This window comes from Ammospiza caudacuta, chromosome 8 (assembly GCF_027887145.1).
Source record: "Ammospiza caudacuta isolate bAmmCau1 chromosome 8, bAmmCau1.pri, whole genome shotgun sequence".
Lineage (NCBI taxonomy): Eukaryota > Metazoa > Chordata > Aves > Passeriformes > Passerellidae > Ammospiza > Ammospiza caudacuta.
In genome coordinates, this window is record NC_080600.1 from 24,944,445 (window position 1) to 24,966,619 (window position 22,175).

General features: G+C 35.7%; 1 protein-coding gene across 1 annotated transcript in view; it reads left to right on the forward strand.

Moving 5' to 3' along the window:
- The window catches only part of LRP2 (LDL receptor related protein 2), a 110,489-nt gene that overhangs the window by 25,061 nt on the left and 63,253 nt on the right, over positions 1-22,175 (forward strand). The window contains exons 5-22 of the mRNA XM_058809952.1: positions 2,544-2,654; positions 2,754-2,867; positions 3,303-3,419; positions 4,263-4,406; positions 5,796-5,915; positions 7,582-7,710; positions 8,852-9,021; positions 11,270-11,493; positions 12,247-12,453; positions 13,480-13,682; positions 14,312-14,452; positions 15,360-15,563; positions 16,297-16,489; positions 17,632-17,757; positions 18,042-18,172; positions 18,937-19,074; positions 19,993-20,274; positions 21,470-21,709. Coding sequence (XP_058665935.1) covers positions 2,544-2,654; positions 2,754-2,867; positions 3,303-3,419; positions 4,263-4,406; positions 5,796-5,915; positions 7,582-7,710; positions 8,852-9,021; positions 11,270-11,493; positions 12,247-12,453; positions 13,480-13,682; positions 14,312-14,452; positions 15,360-15,563; positions 16,297-16,489; positions 17,632-17,757; positions 18,042-18,172; positions 18,937-19,074; positions 19,993-20,274; positions 21,470-21,709 — 2,994 coding nt within the window. The remainder of the gene's footprint in view (positions 1-2,543; positions 2,655-2,753; positions 2,868-3,302; positions 3,420-4,262; positions 4,407-5,795; positions 5,916-7,581; positions 7,711-8,851; positions 9,022-11,269; positions 11,494-12,246; positions 12,454-13,479; positions 13,683-14,311; positions 14,453-15,359; positions 15,564-16,296; positions 16,490-17,631; positions 17,758-18,041; positions 18,173-18,936; positions 19,075-19,992; positions 20,275-21,469; positions 21,710-22,175) is intronic.

Here is a 22,175-nt window from a genome sequence, read left to right on the forward strand (position 1 = left end):
GCATTGGCTACAGCCTTTGGTGCAGCTCACCGCTTTGGCAATTTTAATGAAGCTTAATTCTTAATGCCCCAAATAATTAAAACCAATTTAATAAAATAATATGCTATAAGGTACAAAGAGTACAATCTGCAGTGCAGATGCAGTGAAAAATATCTTTCAGATCAGTGAGCAGTCTGTGATCAGAACTATAACTTACTAACCTTGGTTTATTGACAAGGGATTGGAAATTAGATTACCTGTACAGAGTTAAAAATTATATTAACCTCTGTCAGGCTTTTCAAAGAATTAAAATAAAGAATCTGTACACCAGTTTTGAAAAGAGAATAAGAGAAAAAAAGCATTTGTTCATATTCTAGTAAAACACCAATTCAGTCAGAATGAATATTTTGAAGTATCTTCAAAGCATCTTTACTTCCAGAGTATCTTGGCTCTTCTTGGTATCTTTTAATAGTGATTGTGTTTATAAAATACACTAAACTTTATAATATAATAAAGATTTTGCTAGGCTGAGGGCATTTCCAGACCTGCTGCTGGAGAGAAGATTTTGACAAAGTTTTTCTTCTTGTAAGGGAGTTTAATATAAGCTTGAGAAAAATCTTATTACTGGCTAGATTCTTAGTCTGCCTGGGCATTCTTGAAGAAACAGGCAGTGCAAGGCAATGGGTTCAGTTGTTTATTTCCTTGACATCAGTCCATTGGAAACAGTTTGGAACATCACTGGAGGTATTTCTGTGGGATGTGAAGAAAAGTGAGGAAAATTACAAAACTATCCATTATAAATCCCATGGAAGCTTTTCTACTTCATAGAAAATACCTTGTACTCCTCCTTTTCTTCCATCTGCCCTATAATACAGTGTACTGCCGTAGCTGGTTCTGCTGGCCTCATAGAACTCCTCATGGTTCCTCCCTGTGATGCCTTCTCTGCTTTCAGACAGGGAAAAAGCATAAATTCCATGGTGAACTTAAAACTTGGCCCCACGTCAGGCCTTTTTTTAGTCCTTTCTGTTGGCAGAAGTAACAGTTCAAACCCATTATTTCCAAAGCATTATGAGTTTTATCTGAGCCTGACTGGAGCAAGAAAATTATGTATTAGAAAGGTGACTGTCTGGTTGAGAAGTGGGACCAAAGAATGCTTAGAGAGCATGTTGGCATTGTCAGACTTTGAGAATGGAAGACTGGGAACTATCCCTAGAAGGCCACAGGCAGCAATGCTGTAGCTGGCACCCTGCTAATCTGTAACTACTGTTCTTCGCTCAGGCACGCACTGTTCCTACGTGCAGGTTGCCACCTTACATTAACTGCAGTGAAAGCAAACGAACTGTAAAGGAATCGGCTGGGGAGATAGTCTGGCTGGACCTGTAGTGGACATGAACACACCTAATTATCCTCTCATTTTAACATTTAAAAGCAGTTTGCCACTATCTGGAAAAATTGCAGGTTTCTTTATATCTGCTTGAAGCAATTTTATAACCCATGTTTTGGATTCCAAGGAATCCAATGAAATATGAATGAAAATGTGTCTAAGTGAGAGCCTTCTCTATCTGCTTTATTAACTCTTAGAAAAGTAAAATGGCATAAGAATTCAGACTGAAAATCTAAGAGATGAAAAATGTTTTTTGTCTCTTCTGCGTCTCGAATTCATTTATCTTGTATATAGAGACAAAGGTTCAAGAAATTTGATTTCTAAAATTACCATTTCTTTGCTCTCTTACTTGCCATTTAACTGAAAAATATAAGTTTTGTCTACATAGCAACAACATAAACTATGAGTTCGTGTTCTCCTACTTAACTCTAGCATGTGCATATGCCTAATTTGTTGGATACTTCCACTGAGCTCACTGACTGCTTGTATGAATAAGTGTTGTCAGAATTTGTTTTAATTTGAAACATTGAAACAATCCCTTGCATTTGCATATAGGTCATCTATATAAGTAGAATATCCAAAACCTAAAAAGCCATTATTTCTGCAGAATCTCTTTTCTTTTGTGAAAGGGGAAGCAAGTAATAAAAAGCAACGTTTCTAACATTGTTCATGGAACATGGAAATATAATTATCCTTGGCTTAATTGGTTCAAAACCATTAAAACCTGAGGTCTCTGAGTTTGAGAACTCAAGAGGAGGACATAGGAACTGTAAATTTCAGGAAATCCTTTGCTATCTAAATACTTTTATTAAGATTGGGATACTCTAATACTGATGTATAAAGAAATAAAACTAATTTTCACTGCTTGCTCTCCTTTTATGTTCCATTTCTTTCTATCATATTGTAAACTGTTTGGGTTGCAGATCTTTTTGGACTGTGGAAAGACCTTTGATTTTTCTCTTGTTGCTTGCAAGTTTTTGTAACATCCATCTTGAGGATATGCTTTAATATCTGTTGGAGAAGACAGTATACTGTATAAATGGATTACTAGTATAGGACTACTAGTTATGGAGTTTTGTATTCCCTTTTTCCTCTAAACCAAGATATTCTGTTGACACTAGGTGGATATGACTCATTATAATCTAACTTCATGCTAATAGAAAGGATTTCTTTATTTTAGACTACCCAAGATGTGAACAGTTATCATGTGCAAATGGAGCGTGCTTTAATGCAAGCCAGCGATGTGATGGCAAAGTTGATTGCAGAGATTCTTCTGATGAAGCTAATTGCAGTAAGTCCCCTGTGTAGAGTGATCCCAAACAAATTTGCTTTATAGACCTTCTTTTGGAGTTAAACAGATTTTGTGTTTCTGTGCTAAAATCTTTTTCAGCTCGTGGATGTACCAGTACACAGTTCCAGTGTGCTAATGGAGAGTGCATCCCGCAAGCCTTTGTCTGTGACCATGATGATGACTGTGGAGATAGGAGTGATGAAAACTCTTGCAGTATGATGTTTCTTTTTTTTTCCCACTTTCTCCAACTGTTTTACTAAGACCTGGTTCAAGCAGATAGCAGGAAGCAGATTGCTTGACTGTACAGCCATCAAAAGCTAATCATAGTTTACAAATACTCTTCTGTACAGAAAGATGAAAATTGCAGCGCTACTTTGATAGACTTTGTCTTTGCTGCTAGGTTCCTGGCTATGTCATTACTGTTTGAATTTGCTGGACTGAGTGACAGTCTAGTTCTTAATACATATAGTTACACTTACGTTCTCATCCTCGTAATTTCAGCATGAACCAAAGGAAATTCATACCTAAATGAGAAGAAACCAGCAGTGTTTGCAGTACATACAAAATATGGAACTGCCTAAATGTTTTAAGCAATGTATATGAGTAGCTGGTTAGAGCAATTAGATTTTCTTATGTTTCTTTCTGTAGCTTATGCAACTTGCAGAGGCAACTTCTTCACTTGCCCGAGTGGCCGTTGCATTCATCAGAGCTGGATTTGCGATGGAGATGATGATTGTGAAGACAACGAAGATGAAAGAGGATGTGGTAAATATTATTGCTAACTTCCAATGGTATTTTCAGAGGAAGATGACACTAATCTGCATCAATGAAATTTGGACCAGTCAAGATGTTCTAAATACTTTTCATTTCTTTTAAAGCCTTAGAATTCTGCCTTCATTTTTATTTCTTTTTTTAACTTCGGCAATATTTTTGTTGTTGTGTGTGAGAATTATTGTGGTACTGAGTATGATCATATAGCAATATATATATATATTTCTTTTATATATTTAAGTTTAGCATATAACAATATATATATATATTTTATATATTCTCTTTTATATTTTCTTTTGGTTCTTCTGCCTGTGGAGATTTTTCAGATCATCTGTTAAGAGACACGAGGCTTCTAATAACCAAACCCCAATGATTAAAAATGAAATTTACTCAGATCCTGCCAAGATTTGTCATGTGAGAAACAGAAGCTTTAATGAATGAAAGTGTGAATGAGATTTCTTTTTCATTGGCCTTTTCTATCATGAACATGATTTTCGTTATCCAGATAGTATTTACATGTTTAGAAAGCACAAAACTATAGTTCCCTTTCCAATGTACTGGTTAATTTAAAGCTAAATGATGTTGCTGTTTCTAACAAAACAGAAAACTAACGAGATTCATATGTTGTCTACCCAAGTATCATTGGCATTGTAGTTTGAATGTAAAAGTAAGCATGACAAGTAAGTATAAATAATGTTTCTTTTATAGTCTTTCCCAGCTGTGTGCAAGAAATGGAAACTCGCTATTGAAGGATAGAGGTGCCTTGGGAAGCTGTTGGAGAAGAAATTTTAGTATTTGAAATATACTTTTCATTATTCTTGTTTTTCTTTTCCATAGAAAGTGGTCACCATGAATGCTACCCAGGAGAGTGGGCCTGCCCTGGATCAGGGCATTGCATTCCAGTTGGGAAAGTGTGTGATGGAGCTGCAGACTGCCCTGAAGGAGAAGATGAAACTAACATCACTGCAGGCAGACACTGCAGTATGTATTAGAATGAAAAACATACACAGAATAGCAGGAACATCAGCATTGACATCTTTTCACACTCGCCTTTTGTCTCCTAAACAATACTGAAATTTTGGAAGCTCACTATTTTCACTGGCACTATTTTGACTGGATGATCCGGAAGAGGCATATATGTTGCAAAGAGACCATTTCTTTTTTAAAAGTTTGTACATGAAATTTCACAAATAAGGATTTTAACTTGCTCTCCATACCCTAAAATATGGTTGTGAAGTCAAGGGAGGGTGTGCTACATGCCTTCTTTGTTTAAATATCTGTTTGTCCCTTTGTGTAAGAAGTAATGATTTGTGCTGATCAGAACACAGCATTGAATCAATATATCCTAAGCTTTGACTAATTCACTTTAAAGATTAGGATTTTAAAAAAAAACTTATTACCTGGGATGTCTGTTTCTCCAGTTAGTGGTACACTGTGTTTTTATGTTGGACATAGTGCTAGTCTTGCAAATATCAAATTCCTCTGAGGACAAAGACCAGTGTATTTTCATTTTAGGAAGATAAAAATTCCTATTAACAAAATCGTGCCTTTTGGAATAGGAGGGCAGAAAAAATAAGAGGAAATGAAACTTTATTGTAAAAAAGCACCTCTTGCTTTTATGAGTGGTTTGGTAGTTATAGCAGATACAAGCTGAAAAGCAAGGCATTTAATAGAAGAATTTGAAGAAAAGGAAAATGCTGACTCTCACCTCCTTTTTTATCAAGTGTTTCGCAATCATAATTCAAGTGTTGTACAGTCATTACTTGATTGCCCCTGAATTGTTTATTAAATACTAGTAGAATTAGTGAAGGAAAAATGAGAGAGAGGGAGAACTAGAGGATAAAGAATCATTTGTCCATGAACACAATGCAAACAGTATATTCTAATACATTGGAATGATATACATATCCTTCTTAGTATAACAAACTAGGATCTTTTCACATAGAAGAGTAAATGATGAGGTTATGTACCAATAGATGGAGCTCAAGGATGTATTGCTCATAAGTAGGTCTTGTGGAACCATGGAAAGTTTTGGGGCACTACAGATGGCTTCCTCTGGTCACCTTTTTTACTTACCATTGGTGGTTCATATAAAATTGCTGCTTATTCTTTAACTCTGTTCCAAAAACCTTTTAAAAACAGTACCTTCTCTTCCGTGTTCCATGCCCTTGCTTGCATGTATGTAAATGTATGAGATTTTGTGGAACTTTGTACATAATTTTCTCTGCAGATTAGTTTTAAGAAAACTAATTGTACTTGAAATTGAAGGTCCATCATAGAAAAGACTTCAGCTTTGTAACTCAGTAAGGCAGAAGTTATTCTGTTCCTCTGTAATAGGAGTATTTGTGAACTATTGTGTTTGCCTTTCAGACGTGTCGCGCTGCGCTGCGCTGAGCTGCCAGTACCGCTGCCATTCCTCTCCCTCAGGAGGGATGTGCTACTGCCCTGCAGGATATACCATAAGCAGCAATGACAGTCGTACTTGCATTGGTGAGTAAAGCCCAGGGACTACAGATATCCACTACCTTCTCACAACTGGGAAAGCTGGGATTCCAGGAAGGCAAGTTAGTTCAAATTGTGTGGTTGTACTGATAAAGAGAAAATCTCAAGAGTCAGCAAATGTATGAAAATTTTAGTAGCACAATGGCAGCATAGTGGCACAGAAACCAACCACAGAGATGGTCTTTCCCTTTGACTTAAAGACATAGTGACAGCATGATTAGGTTTAAAAATATGTACTGTTGGATGGATGGCTTATTATCAAGAGTTTTTACTGATCTTTAAGTGTTTACGTAGAGAGAGTTTGTTTCTGCCTCAGTAATATGTGTTGCATGCCTGGAAAAACAGTTAATGATGTTGAATTGATTGTTCCTTTTGGAAAGTGGCTGTATATGCAGAAAGCAGAACATTACACTTGAAAATAAAAAGGGTGTTTTATATTTGCATTATGGAAAGGTTGTGTCTTCTGTGGGGTTTCAGTATATACATAATTTACATGAAAAAGAAGAATATTTACAAGAATGCAAGGGTAACTAAAGCTGCTGTAACTTGATAGCACAAATTATTTATCTCAGTAGCTGGCAATTGAGTAACTTCAGAATCATGAAAGTTAGCACTGCCTAATAAAAGAAAAGGGGTAAATATCTGTTATGAGTTTTCAACCCAAGCTATGATGTTTGTGCCATTAAAAGTATTTCAGATGCTCAGTCTCTAATGAGATTTTTATATTTTTGAGAATACTGGGTGGCCTAAGGCTGTATCAGCTGCAGTGGCAGAATGGTTGCTCTTTGTAGAGGCAGAGAAATAAGGCATGAAATTTCTTCCATTTTTTCATGCTTTTGTAGGAAATATGTGAAGGACATATTCCCAAACCTGGTGCAGTCTCAGTGAGTCTTCTGTTGCTTTTTTGGCTGCCCTGTAAACCTAGTTACCAGATTCTGGCTTGTAAATCTGAGTCTATGTATTTTGGTTTGCTGAAATCTAGGCATATATTTGTGACCAGAGCAAAACTTGTCATGAAGGAATGGCTGACAGTCAGTACTGTATAATTCCAGATCCAGTACTCTACCTATATGGTATTTTGCATGCTAAAAGGAACTTTTTCTTGCTGGTTCTGGTGCACAGACAGCTTTTAATTGTAAATTGGATACCTGTTAGTGTGGTAGTAAATCTGAGCTAATAAACACTGCCTTCAAGTAGGACTTAAAGGCTTAAGCACTGCACTAAAATAAAGGTAGAGCTCACCTTCAGAGTAGGCTTAAATCCAGCCAAGTCTTTGTGTGTGCCAAGTATAGAGATCTTTTGCAGGAGAAATACTTCACAGACATATTCTGTATTGTGGAAAGTAGACAATGACATCCCTTCAAATGATTTTTCCTTTTCTCCTGGCAGGTGTGGCTTAGATTTTTTTTTTTAATTAGTATTTTTTCATAAGGGGCAGAATTGCAGGTAGGTCCTTGGGCAGGAAACACAGATTTTTTGTTATCCAGAAATACAAAACTGAAGCACTGTGGAAAACCATGCAAACTCACTTTCCTCATGCTATAGTTTTGCAAATAGATATAAAGCAAACAGAGAGGACAAACTTGCAGCTTCTTAATTATGACATGAATTTTATACCAAGTTTTTTTTATAAATATGCTTATTCACTTGACAGATTTTGATGACTGTCAGATGTGGGGTGTCTGTGACCAGCTGTGTGAAGATCGTGTGGGACATCACCAGTGCCACTGTGTGGAAGGTTATTTCCTCGAGCATCACCGGCATTGTCGGGCCAACACTTCAGGTTAGTGCACCCCAAGTGCCTTGTTGAGCAAATAGATATAGCTAGGTACAATGGGGTAGTTTTACCTACACAGTTCTCCTTGATTTTAACTCTGCCCTTAAGGACTTACAATCAGGACAGCTTTCAGAATATCAGCAAATGTCAGAACTCTCTATCTGCTGGTGTGTGTGGGTTGGTGTTGATTGCCTCATCAGGGCTGCTACTCCTCTAATCAACAAATGTCTTTTAGGCTCCACTGTGTTTTCACCACTCCTGACTTTGACAGAGTTGGGAGGTTATTGCCAGAGCACTCCTGAACAGCAACAAAAAAATCTTATTTCTGTGATGAACAGTTTTCTGTCATGCTCTCTGTGGAACTTAGTGTTGTCAAGAAATCAGGAAACCTAATTTTTTCTAGAACTTTGCCAAAAGTTGGTTTTGCTGAATGGTGAGTTCAAGCCCTTGCCTGTGAGAGAAGCCATGCTCTTGGCTTTGAGTGTCCCAGAGTCTGAACTCTGAAGAATACTTGTCTCTCAGAGTGCAGTCTCTCATCAGCTGTAGGCTCCTTCTCCTGACCTCCTGCTCAGTTCTGAAAGCAGGCCCCAGGAAACTCTGCTTTGTGGAGATGTAGTGTCCCAACAGGCTGTTGTGTAAGGCAGGTGCTTTTGCCTGCAGAGAATTGGTGGGAATGGGAATTTCTGCTTGGCATAGTTGATTAGAAGTCTTGTTTCTTAGAAAAGCAAGAACTGTTCAGTTCCCTCTCCCTTCCTTCTTTCTTCAGCCACCAGTCTTCAGCTCATCATTTTCTAAGCATTTCTCTCTTATAAATGGGAGAATTTAGTACCTGCTGTAAGTCAGTTTCACCAGGTTAATTTTAGCTTTAATAGAAATAGTCTTTTGGTGTATGCACAGGGGTTTTATAAAAGTTTTAGCTGGTATGGCTTTAAATACATGTTCCTGCCTGATTTGCTCCAAGTATACAAACCAAAGGCAAATCACAGCAGGTTAGTACTCACATTGAAACATTTATACAGGTTGTACCCTGAGCATCTGTTCAAAACTTTCTGCCCAGTATGTATGAACCAGTATGTATATATTGCAATGCCCCTTTGCAAAATATCTTGCCTGCAGGGTAATCATTGTCTGTCACTCCTGCTTTCAGCTGGTGTTGCATCGATTATTTTCTCCAATGGCCGTGATTTACTGATTGGAGATCTTTATGGAAGGAATTTTCGTACCTTGGTGCAGTCACAGAATCGTGGGATTGCAGTGGGAGTGGACTTTCACTTTTACCTGCACAGAATCTTTTGGACTGACACAGTGCAAGATAAGGTTGGTAGAAGTTTCAAGAAGAATGTATTTCTGTGTACCTGGAAGTAGAGAACTTCAAGAGGCAGAATGTGTTGATAGGCCCTCATTTTTTGAGAGCCAAAGCTGGCTGTATTTTTGTTTTCTAACAAAAAAACTCCTTGAAATGTTTTATGTTAATGACTGCATTTTTTCAACTATACTATTACATGTGACATATTAAACAAAGAATCCTATTATATGGGAATGTCTTGAGCAACTTTTAATTTTACTTGAGACTGAGTCCAAAAAACTAATTAAGAGAAATAGTAGACATTCTTTCAAAACGGAACAAATTTTTCTTGGTAATTTTTGAAACATGATCATTTAAAATGTAAAAGCTGTGTGCCTTCCAAGATGATAAAAATCAGACTTCTTCATGTACTTCAAATGGCACTGTAATTGAGCTTGAATAACAAATATTGACAGTATTTTGTGTAATGAGCCAATATTGTGTTACTTTTCTCTTTTTTTTTTTTTTTTAAGAGTAATTATTTTAGCTTCAAGACACTGTAGAGCCAAGTAATTAAAAAAAAACAGTCTGGAGACTCTTGTGGAAGGTGGATGACGCCCTTGTTCATTTTTTCTATGCATAACTTATGGAAACCAAAGAAAATCTTAGATCAAATGCTGAAACTTCATAATCTCTTGTCGTCATGTTGATTGTCATGCAGAGTGAAGGAGAATCTGTGACCTGGATCCTGCTAATGCCACTGATGGATCAATTTGATGTCACTGTCATAATTCTGAATCTACACATAATACGTCTAATAAAAACTAGAGTTCTCACCACAGTTCCATGCTGGTTCTGTGGAAAGAACATTCAGTGCATGGCTGTTAAGTAGAACAAGATTTGTGCACACAGTTTTTTACTTGTTCACAGTTCTGGCATTTTTATTGTGGCTGTAGTAGGTTCCTGTTGCTGCAGTTGCTTTGTCAATGGCTGAATGTAGTGAGGGTCAAATCTGCACTTTTATGAGACAGGAGATTTATTCTATCCTTGTAATAGGTGTAAATAAAAGATAATATGGGTGTTTTTGCTGCACACCCCAGGTGCCTTTTTTATCTGCCCAATATAGTTTAATCCTAATTAATTAATTAAGATTAATTAATCTAATTAAGTCCTAGCTAGACTATCCAGATGAAAACATTTGCATTTAGAATTTTCTTAAATGATGAGTATTTCCAGTTGATGTCTTAAAATAATATTACTAGGGCATTTTTGTCTTTTCTTTTTTAAGTTTAAGACATAAACTAAGCCAGAATATTGTGAGTTGTGTTTTGTGTCATCTTTATCTCATTTAGTGTACTGCCAGATAACCTAATGCCCATAAGCTCTTTCATCAACAGGGTTTCCAAAGAACAGAGTAGACAGTTAAGTGGTTATGTTGATTATTGTTACTTGGAACTGAAGAATATTTAAAATTATACAACTCTTTCAGGTCTTATTTTTCTTGCATATATTTACTTGGTCATCTCTATTTTCATTTAAATGCATTCCAAATCTCATGCTGTTGTTCCAAAAAAAGAAAATTTCTACCTTTTCATATTACCCAGTGTTATAATCACACGATTACTGTATACATAAAATTATTGTGTTTGGACTGTTTACTTCATGTAGCTCTGAACTTGCTTGTAAAATAACAGCATTATTCTTCTTGTGCAGGATGCTCTTAAAATTAGCCTTAGATAAAAGAGACCACTAGCTGAGACCTCCTTTCTGTGAGGATGGACAGCTTTCCCTTACTTTCTTCATTTTGCTATTTCCCCTTAGTGGTAGCTGTAGTAAGAGCTCCCCCTCTTGTTTCTCTTGTTTCTGGTTGCTGTTGAGAGCTTTACCAAAGCATGATCATTTGTTTTCAATCAATAAAAATTTTGGGTTTTGCTAGATTCCAGGAAAGCAAATGCACTTTCCTGGTTTTTTTTTGTTTTTTTTTTTTTTTTTTTTTTTTTAATCATTTGCTAACAGACAAGGCTGTTTTAGTCTTTTATCTTGTCCAATTTGCAGAAATGCTAGTTGAAGGCAAGCCTTTTGCAATTTTTCCATTGGTTTCCAGATTTTTGCAAAAAATCCTTACCTAAGGAATAACTTAGAGGGTAACTTGCTTGTATCTGCAGGCAGATACAGATATAGTTGTGGATTGGTGATCAGTGTGGTGATAAAAAACAAATAGCATGTGACTTGTGATTCAAAACATCATGTGGGTACTGACAATATTTGTGTTGTTTTCAGGTTTTTTCTATTAATATTGATGGCTCTGATTTCCAAGAAGTTTTAAATGTTTCAGTTGACACACCTGAAAATCTAGCAGTGGATTGGGTTAACAATAAGCTATACGTGGTTGAGACCAGTGTGAACAGAATAGATATGGTTAACTTGGATGGAACAAACCGTGTGACTCTTATTGCTGAAAATCTTGGAAATCCTAGAGGAATAGCCCTTGATCCAACTGTTGGGTAAGTGGTACTTATCAGATAATGGTAAAAGATGTCAGAAATTCCCTTATCTCCATGTAAATGGAAAACAACTTGGAAACAGCAAGAGTGACCATTTTAGAATCAGATACAAAATATTTTGAACACTCACATTCTGTCCTAACCTATTCTGCACCTTAATTTATGAGAGGACTGTGCAATGCATTTATTTATAATGTGTGGAATCTGTTTCATGGCTGGAGTTCTGTGTGCATGAGCAGCACTGTGGAATTGCCCTGCAGAGGAGTATTATCCTTAAAGATTTTAGCTATAGTAGCACCAACAGATCTCCTACTGTCTGAAATAAGGAGATGGAATGAAGCCAGGAAAGTTAGTGTCTCCTAATCCATATGCTTCAGAAGTATGTGTGAACCATGAAAACATGGATCTTCTGAGAATGGGAAGAGGAATTTCATGCAACTTGTAGTCATGGCTGCTGCTTTCATGATGCAACTATTTGTCACTGGTTTATTTCTGGCAGTAAACTTAAGTCTGTGATTTACTAAGGAAAACTAGTACTACTGAGGTCTTTTTGGTGAAAGCACGGTTCTTTATGGATTTATTCTATAAAAGAAAATGAAAATTACTTTTTGTGTAGAAAGTATAAAGTATGTTTTCATAGTATGCAAGAAACAAATTGTGTTCTGTAAGGGTGCTGGTTAATGTGAATTTCAAGGGGTTTCTCATAAAATCTCAAGGAAATGTGACCTTTTTTTCTTTTTTATCTCTTTATAGTTACTTGTTTTTCTCAGACTGGGACAGTCTGTCTGGTGATCCTAAAGTGGAAAGGGCCTTCATGGACGGCACAAATCGTCAGGATTTGATAAAAACAAAATTAGGCTGGCCTGCTGGAATAACCCTGGATATTGTGTCAAAGAGGCTTTACTGGGTTGACAGCCGGTTTGATTACATTGAGACTGTAACTTATGATGGACTTCAAAGGTAGGTGAAATATTATTCCTTGGAGGCTACAGATACACTGTATACTGATTATTTTATGTCTAGTTCAAAAAAGGATTTCTCTAACAAAACGAGATACACAAAGGACGAAAATAACAACATAAAGAATGTGATGCACCTTTTTCTCTATGGTGTCATGCTACTTCTAGACATTCTTTAATTCATTATTCTTTCCTCTCTTTTGACCTTGAATGCCTCTTGCCCTTATTTTATAATGTCATTTTATAGTCCACCAGTACAGTACACATTTTTTAGAGCATTTGCTTTTTATTATTTTTCAATTATATTCATTATTTTCAATCATAGTTGCTTTGCATTTTTTTCATGAATGAATTTATATGAACTATCCCACTTCAAAATATTAATATGTGTGATAGGTATTAAATGCTTTTCTTACTTTTTATAAATCTTTGCTGTCAAAAATTAAGTCATCCTACACCTTATTATGATACTGGGGAGAGTAAATCACAGCATGCAAAGAGGGAGTCCTTGAGTTTTTATGGGACTGTGTCTTACAGCATGGAGTTGTTTAGAAATCTGCTTATCTCTGTATCTCTAAATAGTATCAGTTACTCGAATCAAGAAAAAAATGTCCCCTTTAGCATACCTTCTATGTATTGACTTCAAAAAACAGTCTTCTGCTTATTTGACCGGTCTCTTGTTCAATGTATTTTTTTACTTAGTAAATTATAAAATTTATTTTTTACTTACTAAAAAATAAATTTATAAATTATAAAATGTTGGTATATTTTCTCGTCTCATCTTTACTCACTGTATTTTCTTGGAATTTGCTAATACTTTTTCTCTATTTTCACTGCTGTATCTGTTAGGTTCATGAATGTTTAGCTTTTTCTCTTCAGTTCATTTGATCTTTTCAATTTGTACTTTAGTAACCTCTCTGTTAACAAAAAACAGTGAATGAATTAAAAATACTGTATTGTTTCTTCTGTTAATAATGTTATTGTCTAGGTAATATTTGATAAATAATGTTGAACATCTTTATAACAGGAAAACAGTAGCTCATGGAGGATCACTGATTCCTCATCCATATGGAATTACTTTATTTGAACACAACGTTTATTTCACTGATTGGACCAAAATGGCAGTGGTGAAAGCTAACAAATTTTCAGAATCTAACCCTCAAGTGATCTACCAGTCTTCACTGAGACCTTATGGAGTGACAGTTTACCACGCTGCCAGGCAGCCATTTGGTAAGACCACAAGTAGGTTATGAAGGGAGGTTTAAGAAGTATGTTACCAAAAACTGGTAAAAATTATGAGACTTTTACTTTGCTGTAAGGAGCTGTAATTATGATACATAGATTTGTATTGTAAAACTGGGCTGATTTTTAACACCCAGTTGTTTCATCCAGCTCCTGTAGCTGATGAACTGTGAAATGCAACATTCAAGAGTAGGGGGAGCTTTATAAATAGATTGATACTTGGTGGAGTCAAACCTGTGGGTCTGAGTAGTATTGGTGTTTAGGACTTTTTTCTCAACACTGCAATGAATGCAGTGAAAAGGCTACCAGTATTCAATTAATTCTGTGAGATATAGTTCTGAAGTAGGTCTATGTGCAGAAGACTATAGCCAAAATTATGGCCTTAGTGCTGTGTGTTGAGTGTCTCTGTATAAGCTGCATTTCTTAATGATGGTTACCTCTGATGTGATTTTGGTGCATTCCACATTAGATCTGGTGGGGTATATTGTCCATGGGATGTAACTCTCACATAATCCACATGATTTATTGTGGATGTTGGAGAAAATCCTGAAAAATCAAGATAATGATGCCATTTGGTTGCTAGAGGAAGTTATAATTCTATCTGTATTACTTTCCAGTAAGAAATCCTTGTGGAAGTAATAATGGGGGATGTGAACAGGTCTGTGTTCTCAGCCACAAAACAGATAATGATGGCCTAGGTTATCGCTGCAGGTGTATCCTGGGCTTCGACCTACACGTGGATGGACGGCATTGTGTTGGTAAGAAAATGCCTTACAAGTGTTGCAAGTAATGCTACTCCATTAACTCTAGAGCTGTTTCTAGAACATCTTTCCTCTCTTCAGTAGCTTCAACATAATGAGGATTTTTTGTCTTTTCACCACAACTCTTTTTGACAGCTTTAAATGTAGTAATTTCTGCTGATGTTCATTTCAAGCCACAACTTAAACTCATCTCCTTTAATGAGGATTTTGAGTTAAATATGGAAAATTTGTAGACAGCTGTATGATTGAGCTCTTAATCCTGAAATCAAGCATGAATGCTTGCTAATATGCAGATTTTGCATTATTTTGAACATATAAGCCTGCTTTCCTGCACAGTGCTCTGCAGATTAGGTTGGTCTTCTCCCTTTGAACACATGGCAAGAATAACAGATTCCGTTTTGGAGCTGTGTGTTTCCATCAGCAATCTTCTGCTACAGAACTGTCACTGATGCACATTTACTGTGACTATCTACTGACAAACTATGTCATATATGTTGTCTATAACTTTAGTATTTGACCATTCATTTATCTGGCTACCCCAGGTATTGTCTAGTTTTATGGTGGCTCGACAAAGCCTGAGAATTAATTTTTTATAGATTATTGTAAAGAGAAGAGTACAGCAGATAATTTCTGCTTCCATAGGTAAAATGCTTGCTTTTAAAGTGTATTAGAACCACAGTAACAATGAAAAAAGAATGCTTGACCACATTGCTAATATTTTGGATAGGGTTTTGGTTTTCTTCCTCAGTTTTAAGTCTTGTCAGTATTTAAATCACTATTTTCTCGTTCTTCTTTTTCTACTTCCAGGCAATTAGTGTTGTCAAATAAAACAAAGGTTTTCTTAATGCTCAGGTGTCCTCCCTTGTGAATCAGTAAAGCCTGTGTCTGATTTTTCCTTTCACAGCTGTGCGACAGTTTCTGCTGTTCTCATCGCAGACGGCAGTGCGGGGAATCCCATTCAATCTCTCCACCCAGGAAGATGTGATCATACCTGTAACAGGGAGCCCTTCATACTTTGTTGGAATTGACTTCTCTGCTCAGGATGACACAATTTTTTTTTCAGACACAAGTAAAGACATGATCTATAAACAGAAAACTGATGGTTCAGGTGAGAATCATGCTTGGGAATTGTAGAGTAATTATGGTAAGGAGACTGTAATATATATTTTTCTAAAAAGAATAGTGAAAAGTCACATTATGAGATATACAGATAAATCTCAGTGTGACCCCAGTAACCTGGAAAATGTTTCTCAAAAATGTTTGTACAACTCATATTGAGCTTTTTGAATCCTATCTGGAGAGCAGGATGTTTGCTATGATACTGTAATACAGAAAAAGATCATTAACTTTATGAGATTTTTGGAAATCCTATTTATGCTAATGTAAAGATTTGTTTCTCTCCAATTTATAATGATGATCAAATGTCAGCACATCGTTTTCTGCACTCGCTTGCTTCCTTGGGTAGGTAATGGTAGACTGCAGCTGACCATTAATATGCAAAGAGTAGATAAAGTCTGGCTATTGAGCAAGATGTTTTTACTGCACTGACCTTACTGAGCTTCATTTGTAAAACCCTCAGCGTAAACTTAGCGACAGATTTTTCTCTGACCTTTGGCTAGTCTTTATTTCCCCTCTTTTCCAGTTGTGCTTGTGGACATACACCTTCTTTGTCTAGAGCAAAGGGCACCCTTCCCCTCCTCTTGATTATTGGTCTTTATTTTAAGTAGCACAGAGGTAGCATTTTTATCAAGGGGAACCACAAGTTTTATCAATAGAATACTGCACTCATGTTATTTCCCCTATTCCTAAACATTTGCAATCATGTGTGTTATAAATTCTAGGAAGAGAGATCTTGACTGCTAATAGAGTGGAAAGTGTTGAAGATTTAGCTTTTGATTGGATCTCAAAGAACCTCTACTGGACAGATCCTCGATACAGGAGCATCAGTGTGATGAGGCTGGCAGATAAATCCAGGAGAGCTATTGTTCAGAATTTAAATAATCCTCGTTCAATAGTGGTTCATCCTGTTATTGGGTAAGTTTAGATTCTCATTTTAAACTATATGTACAAATTCATGGTTTAAACAGAACTGGTGAGATTAGATTTACATCTGATTCCGGATTTTTGTTCTTTTCAAAATACCATCTCTTTTCAGTTGTCTTGTCTTTATTTTGTTTGTTTTGTTCCAGCCTAGAATTCAGCACGCAGAGGAAAGGGCATGGTGACAGAGATTGCACAGGACAGAAGCACTCAAAAGAACTCTCTTTAAAAGCACTATGGTTTTTTCCTTTTACTCCTGTTCATTGATAAAAGGCAAAAGAACTTGGTTTCTTTGTATCACTCACAAAGCTATTTCTTGCAGTTGAAAAATGGAGTTTGTTAAATTATTTTTAATATACTTTCAATTTCCAGACTGCTAACATTGATTCTATAGTTTTATCTCCCTGAATTTCTTTATTTGAACCATATTGGATACTACTGTTTGTATTTGATACAGACCTTAAAAAATGTGACTCCATAAACAAAATGAAGCCTTGCTTTTCTTTGATGGAAATGCTTACTTTCAAATTCCACACTCTGTGTTCTTTGCCAATGCCAAGACAGTGTTTCTTTCACAGCATAGTTTGGCTTCATAATGTGGTACTGCTGAATTTCTTGATTCTTGGATATTGATTTTTCATGAGTAACCAAATCCACTATTTTGAAAGTAATCTCATAACAATAACGTTGAACCTGGATCCTTGGATATCCCAACATTTTTTGTTTGCTGCTTTATAAAATTATTTAGCATTAACTTCAACTCTTTGACTGCAAGCATAAGTTAAATGGATCCGGAGAAAATTCTTTGTAGTATTCATGCTGGAAAATGCATTTTTTTATTGGTTCTGTTTATCTGTGGTAATTACATGAGAACCTTAACAATTTTAATCAAGTTATGGATATTTTATATCTAAAGAACAAAAATAATTTCAAAGATTCTGGTGGTTGTATACAGGAAAAATATGAATTGTTGGTACTACTGCCAATTGAGGAGAGGGACAACACAAAATGGTATTTTTTAAAGTTATGCAAAGGATGTCATACAAAGAAAAATGTTAATGCTGTTTCAAATGTTTGCTCTGTTTAATCACATTATATAATTGAGTTGATGTGTCTTCTGACATGTGTCCTTTCAGGTATATATTCTGGACAGATTGGTTCCGTCCGGCAAAAGTCATGAGGGCCTGGAGCGATGGATCCCATGCCTTGCCAATTGTCAATACAACGCTGGGCTGGCCCAATGGCCTCGCCATTGACTGGAGGTAAGGCCAACATAGAAGCTTTCTGAGCAAACATGGTTCTTCCTTTAAACTGTTAGGGAGTAAAAATAATGGAATTATGTCAGATTGGATGCACTGGCACTCTTTTATTGAGGACTTATCTTTCAATTGGTTGAAAAGCCTTAAAATATAAGGTTTTCTCAGAATCCCTCCTCACACTCCCCAATAGCTTCTTGTAGATTGAAGATTATTATTTAAGAAAATACTAGTGCTTTTTAATGGACATCATGTCACTTAAAAAGATATAACATTTTCATTATTTCTAGTTCTCTGAGGCTGTACTGGGTGGATGCTTTTTTTGATAAAATTGAGCACAGCACCTTTGATGGGCTGGACAGACGGACGCTTGAACATATTACTCAGATGACTCACCCATTTGGCCTTACAATTTTTGGAGGTAAGTCTAGCACTGAAAAATATTATCTGTCATCACAGATTTTTCTTTTCATATGGTGATCTGTGAGTTTGTGACATAAAATGACAGAGATTTTGCAATACTGATTTTCCCAAAAAAGCACTCTTGAAACTTCTGACTAAAAATATGTGTTTAGTACCTCTTGCTTGTTTTTAGAACTAGTTTTATGTATATTTATTTTAAAATAATTTTAGATAGGTCAGGTAATTCATGTAGTGCAACAAGTCAGATATGCTGTACTAATAATAGCTTCCAAGGTGAGCTGTTCATGCTGAACAGACAAACTGAAACACCACTCCAGAGATGGTCAACATTTCAAGATTTCTAATAATTATATGTAAAGTTTATTACTGGATTTATGTTGTGTCTGAAGAAAGATGTCAGTATATAACCTTTTTTGATTGTGTATAAAAATATCTTCAAAATCACTCTAAAATTTTCTGTGAATTAGTCTTAATGAATTACTTAAAATTGCCTTGGAATTTGAAATTCTAGTCGGGTTTTTTATATGCCAATTTCAGTAAAATTTGAGAGGGCTTCCCTAAGTTATGTAAGTTATGTCTGCCTATGACTCAAGGCTCACTTTGACAGCATTATAAGTGGTGAAGGTCCTTTTGTCGTTTTCATGAAACAATTACAAAAACTTTCATGAAAAATTTTCATGAAAATTCTTTTAAAGTTTTTTTATGATACTTTATCTTTTATGTCATATTTCTATATAATATGTTAAATATTTTTCAAAACAGGTTATGCCTATTTCACTGATTGGAGACTTGGTGGGATAGTTCGAGTAAGGAAGTCTGATGGAGGAGAAATGACTATTATTAGGAGGGGCATTAGTAACATCATGCACGTTAAAGCATATGACGCTCATTCCCAAATAGGTGAGCTCCTTTCTTCTGCAGAGGGAGGATGTGATATAGGGAATAAGAGACAAAATGTCAGGACAGCAGATTTCCAGTTTCAATTCTATGAATGGCTTCACTGAATCATAACTGACATGCACAGGAGGCAGCATAGGCACTTGCAATCACACATTGTTTATTTCCAGTTGTTTAAATCCATTGTTTTATTGCCTCCAGTCACTGCTTTGTAACTGGATGCAATTTCCCTCTACCCCCTCTATTACTGTACTTAACAACCAAGCAAAATGAATTTGATTCTGTTATGTTTTCTGTAATTGTATCACCAACTACCACTTCATATTTCTCCTTTTCTGGTAGAAGTTTTATTTAAACTAAATTATTTATTTTGAGGAATTGGGTAAATATTTATTAATCAAATTACTATTCTTCAAGTAATTACTATGTATAAATCACTAATTTTTTCTTATTTTCTCATTTTCTCAAATTCCATGCAATTGTACGATCTAAGCCAAGGATTTGGTATTGTAGTTAATTTTGTGAAACAGCCAGTACACTCATCAGACAAATTATTTAATCTAAGGTTCACAGACTACTTGGTGTCAAAAGATTGATCTGTTCTCGCAGTCTTGATCAGACAGAGATTCTCTTTTGTGGTAGTTTATTTCCAGACAGTTGCTGAAAATTGTCAGAAAATTGGATGAAATTTATTAGTAAGTTTTTGTCTTCCATAAACATTTATGTCAGGAAGAGTATATGGAATCCAACACTCTTTTATGATACTGCTACTATTGCTGTTGCTGAGCCTGACCTTATTGTGCAGTGTATGCAAAACCAGGACTTGCTACAGCACTCTTTTTTACAGTTATTGTGCACTTTTAATAGTTGCCAAGATGTTATCTGCAGTGTGTGCATTGATCTTCTCTATCACTATTTAAGGCTCTAACTACTGTAATAGAGGCACAAATCCCAATGGAGACTGCAGCCATTTCTGCTTCCCAGTTCCAAACTTTCAGAGAGTTTGTGGGTGTCCTTATGGCATGAAGCTGGCTCCGAATCAACTGACATGCGTTGAAGATCCATCCAATGAGCCACCCACCTTGCAGTGTGGCTCCCACTCATTTTCCTGCGGCAATGGAAGATGTGTGCCTCGATACTATCAGTGTGATGGTGTTGATGATTGTCATGATAACAGTGATGAACAAAACTGTGGTTCTTTAAGTAAGTAATCCTTGTAATCTGCAGTTAGTGCTCCTTGTTTGCAGTTCAGGGAATTTAATGAGTCAGTATGGCTTCATGGGAATAAACTACAATTTTTTAGTATTGCATCTGTGAATAAATCCTGAAATCTTCCTGAGAAATTAGTTACTTTGGAAATTACTTGGAATATAATTAGTTACTTTGGAAATTATATCGTAGTAATACAGGATTCAGTACCAGCCACCTAAACAATGCATGAAAACATTCATATCTCACTATTCTCAAAATTCATTTTACAGAGTAACAAAAATTTATTTTCTAAAGAAAAATGTTATCTTTATTCTTATTTTTTTTGTAAATTTTGAAAGATATTGGAATATCAATAGCTTGCCTAATTTGGATGCATGGAGAGGAACAAGCCATCTTAGTATAGATGAAGACACTTTAAAAATAGCACCATAAGAAAAACAACAAAACTATCTACATTGCCTAACTTTAAGATAATAGCAGATCTTTTATTTCACTTAACATCAGAATAAAAGATTTGTTTTTCATAATATTTGGGCAATGCTGATCTATTTGTTACATCTGAATTTTAACAGTTGAGTAAATTAAAAGCACAGTGGTTCATTTCCTGGTTTTACAGTAAAGTGTCTCACACAAAATGTTTTGTTTTTCAAGTAAATGAGAGAACAGTGAGATAATCACAGTTGATAACATATTGAAGAGAGGATAAGATACTGAAGATATTGAAGAGGCTTTTATGACATATCTGGTGCTTCTTCAGAGTTAATTATTTTAAATTACAAACAAGAAAATAGGAAAGAGTAGTAAAATGTGCTCCCTAATGCACAGGACTAAGTACTATGACTGAGGTATAAACTGTTTCTTATTAATGGGCCATTTTAGAATAACTAGAATATCTTTTGGGGAAAAGTATAAAGCAAATGGTCACTAGAAGATGTTCCTTTTCTTGTTCTTTAGATTGTTGTGGAGTGGTTAACTGTTTAATTTTTTATTGCTTCCTGCAGTTTAAGAAAGCTTGTTCAGTTCTGCAGCATGTTGCGTAACAGACATTTTAATTCTGAGCAATGTGCACTTTAAAATTTGGTGCATATTTTAGGCATTCTCTAAGTGTAATGAATGTACTGATAACTGTTGCAGGAAAGGCAAGTTTTGAAGATCTTTATAAAGACTTTTTTTTTTTTTTATTCAGACAATACTTGTGCTTCTTCAGCTTTTACCTGTGCCAGTGGACAGTGTATTCCGGGTCGCTGGCATTGTGATAAACATAATGACTGTTTTGATGGCAGTGATGAATTGAATTGTCCTACACAAGAACCCTCTTCATGCCCTGCAACCCAGTTCACCTGTGATAATAAAAGATGTATTCCAAGAATCTGGCTGTGTGATACTGATAATGACTGTGGTGATGGCTCAGATGAAAAAAACTGCAGTGAGTATCATGACTATCTGTTGTTTTTATAGTCAGCTGTGCATTCATAGGTATATCTGTTGGTATAAGGACAATAAATGAAATTGGGAAAAAGGAGTAGTATCTAATTTAGACTGATATTTTGTAGTTCTTAAGATGTGGAAAACTTGTCTAATTTGTAGTTCCAGGGCCAAGTAGAATGCGGAGAAATACTTAAAAAATTAAAAGGGGCAAATGTGATAATCATGATCATGGTGCTGCATAATGTCATCCACTGTAATTAGCAAAAAGCAGTTAAAGCTGAGATGTTCAAAACACCTACTTCATGAGTGATCTCTTTGATGGCTATTGGTTAGTCAGCTAACCTAGACTGGAAGTTTTTACCAGAAGTAAAGTAGTAGCTTTTTCATATACTTTCTTTTAAGCTATTTACCACAATGTGGAAGCTTCTGCTTATTTTCCATGAGCCCAAGCCTACATATAAATG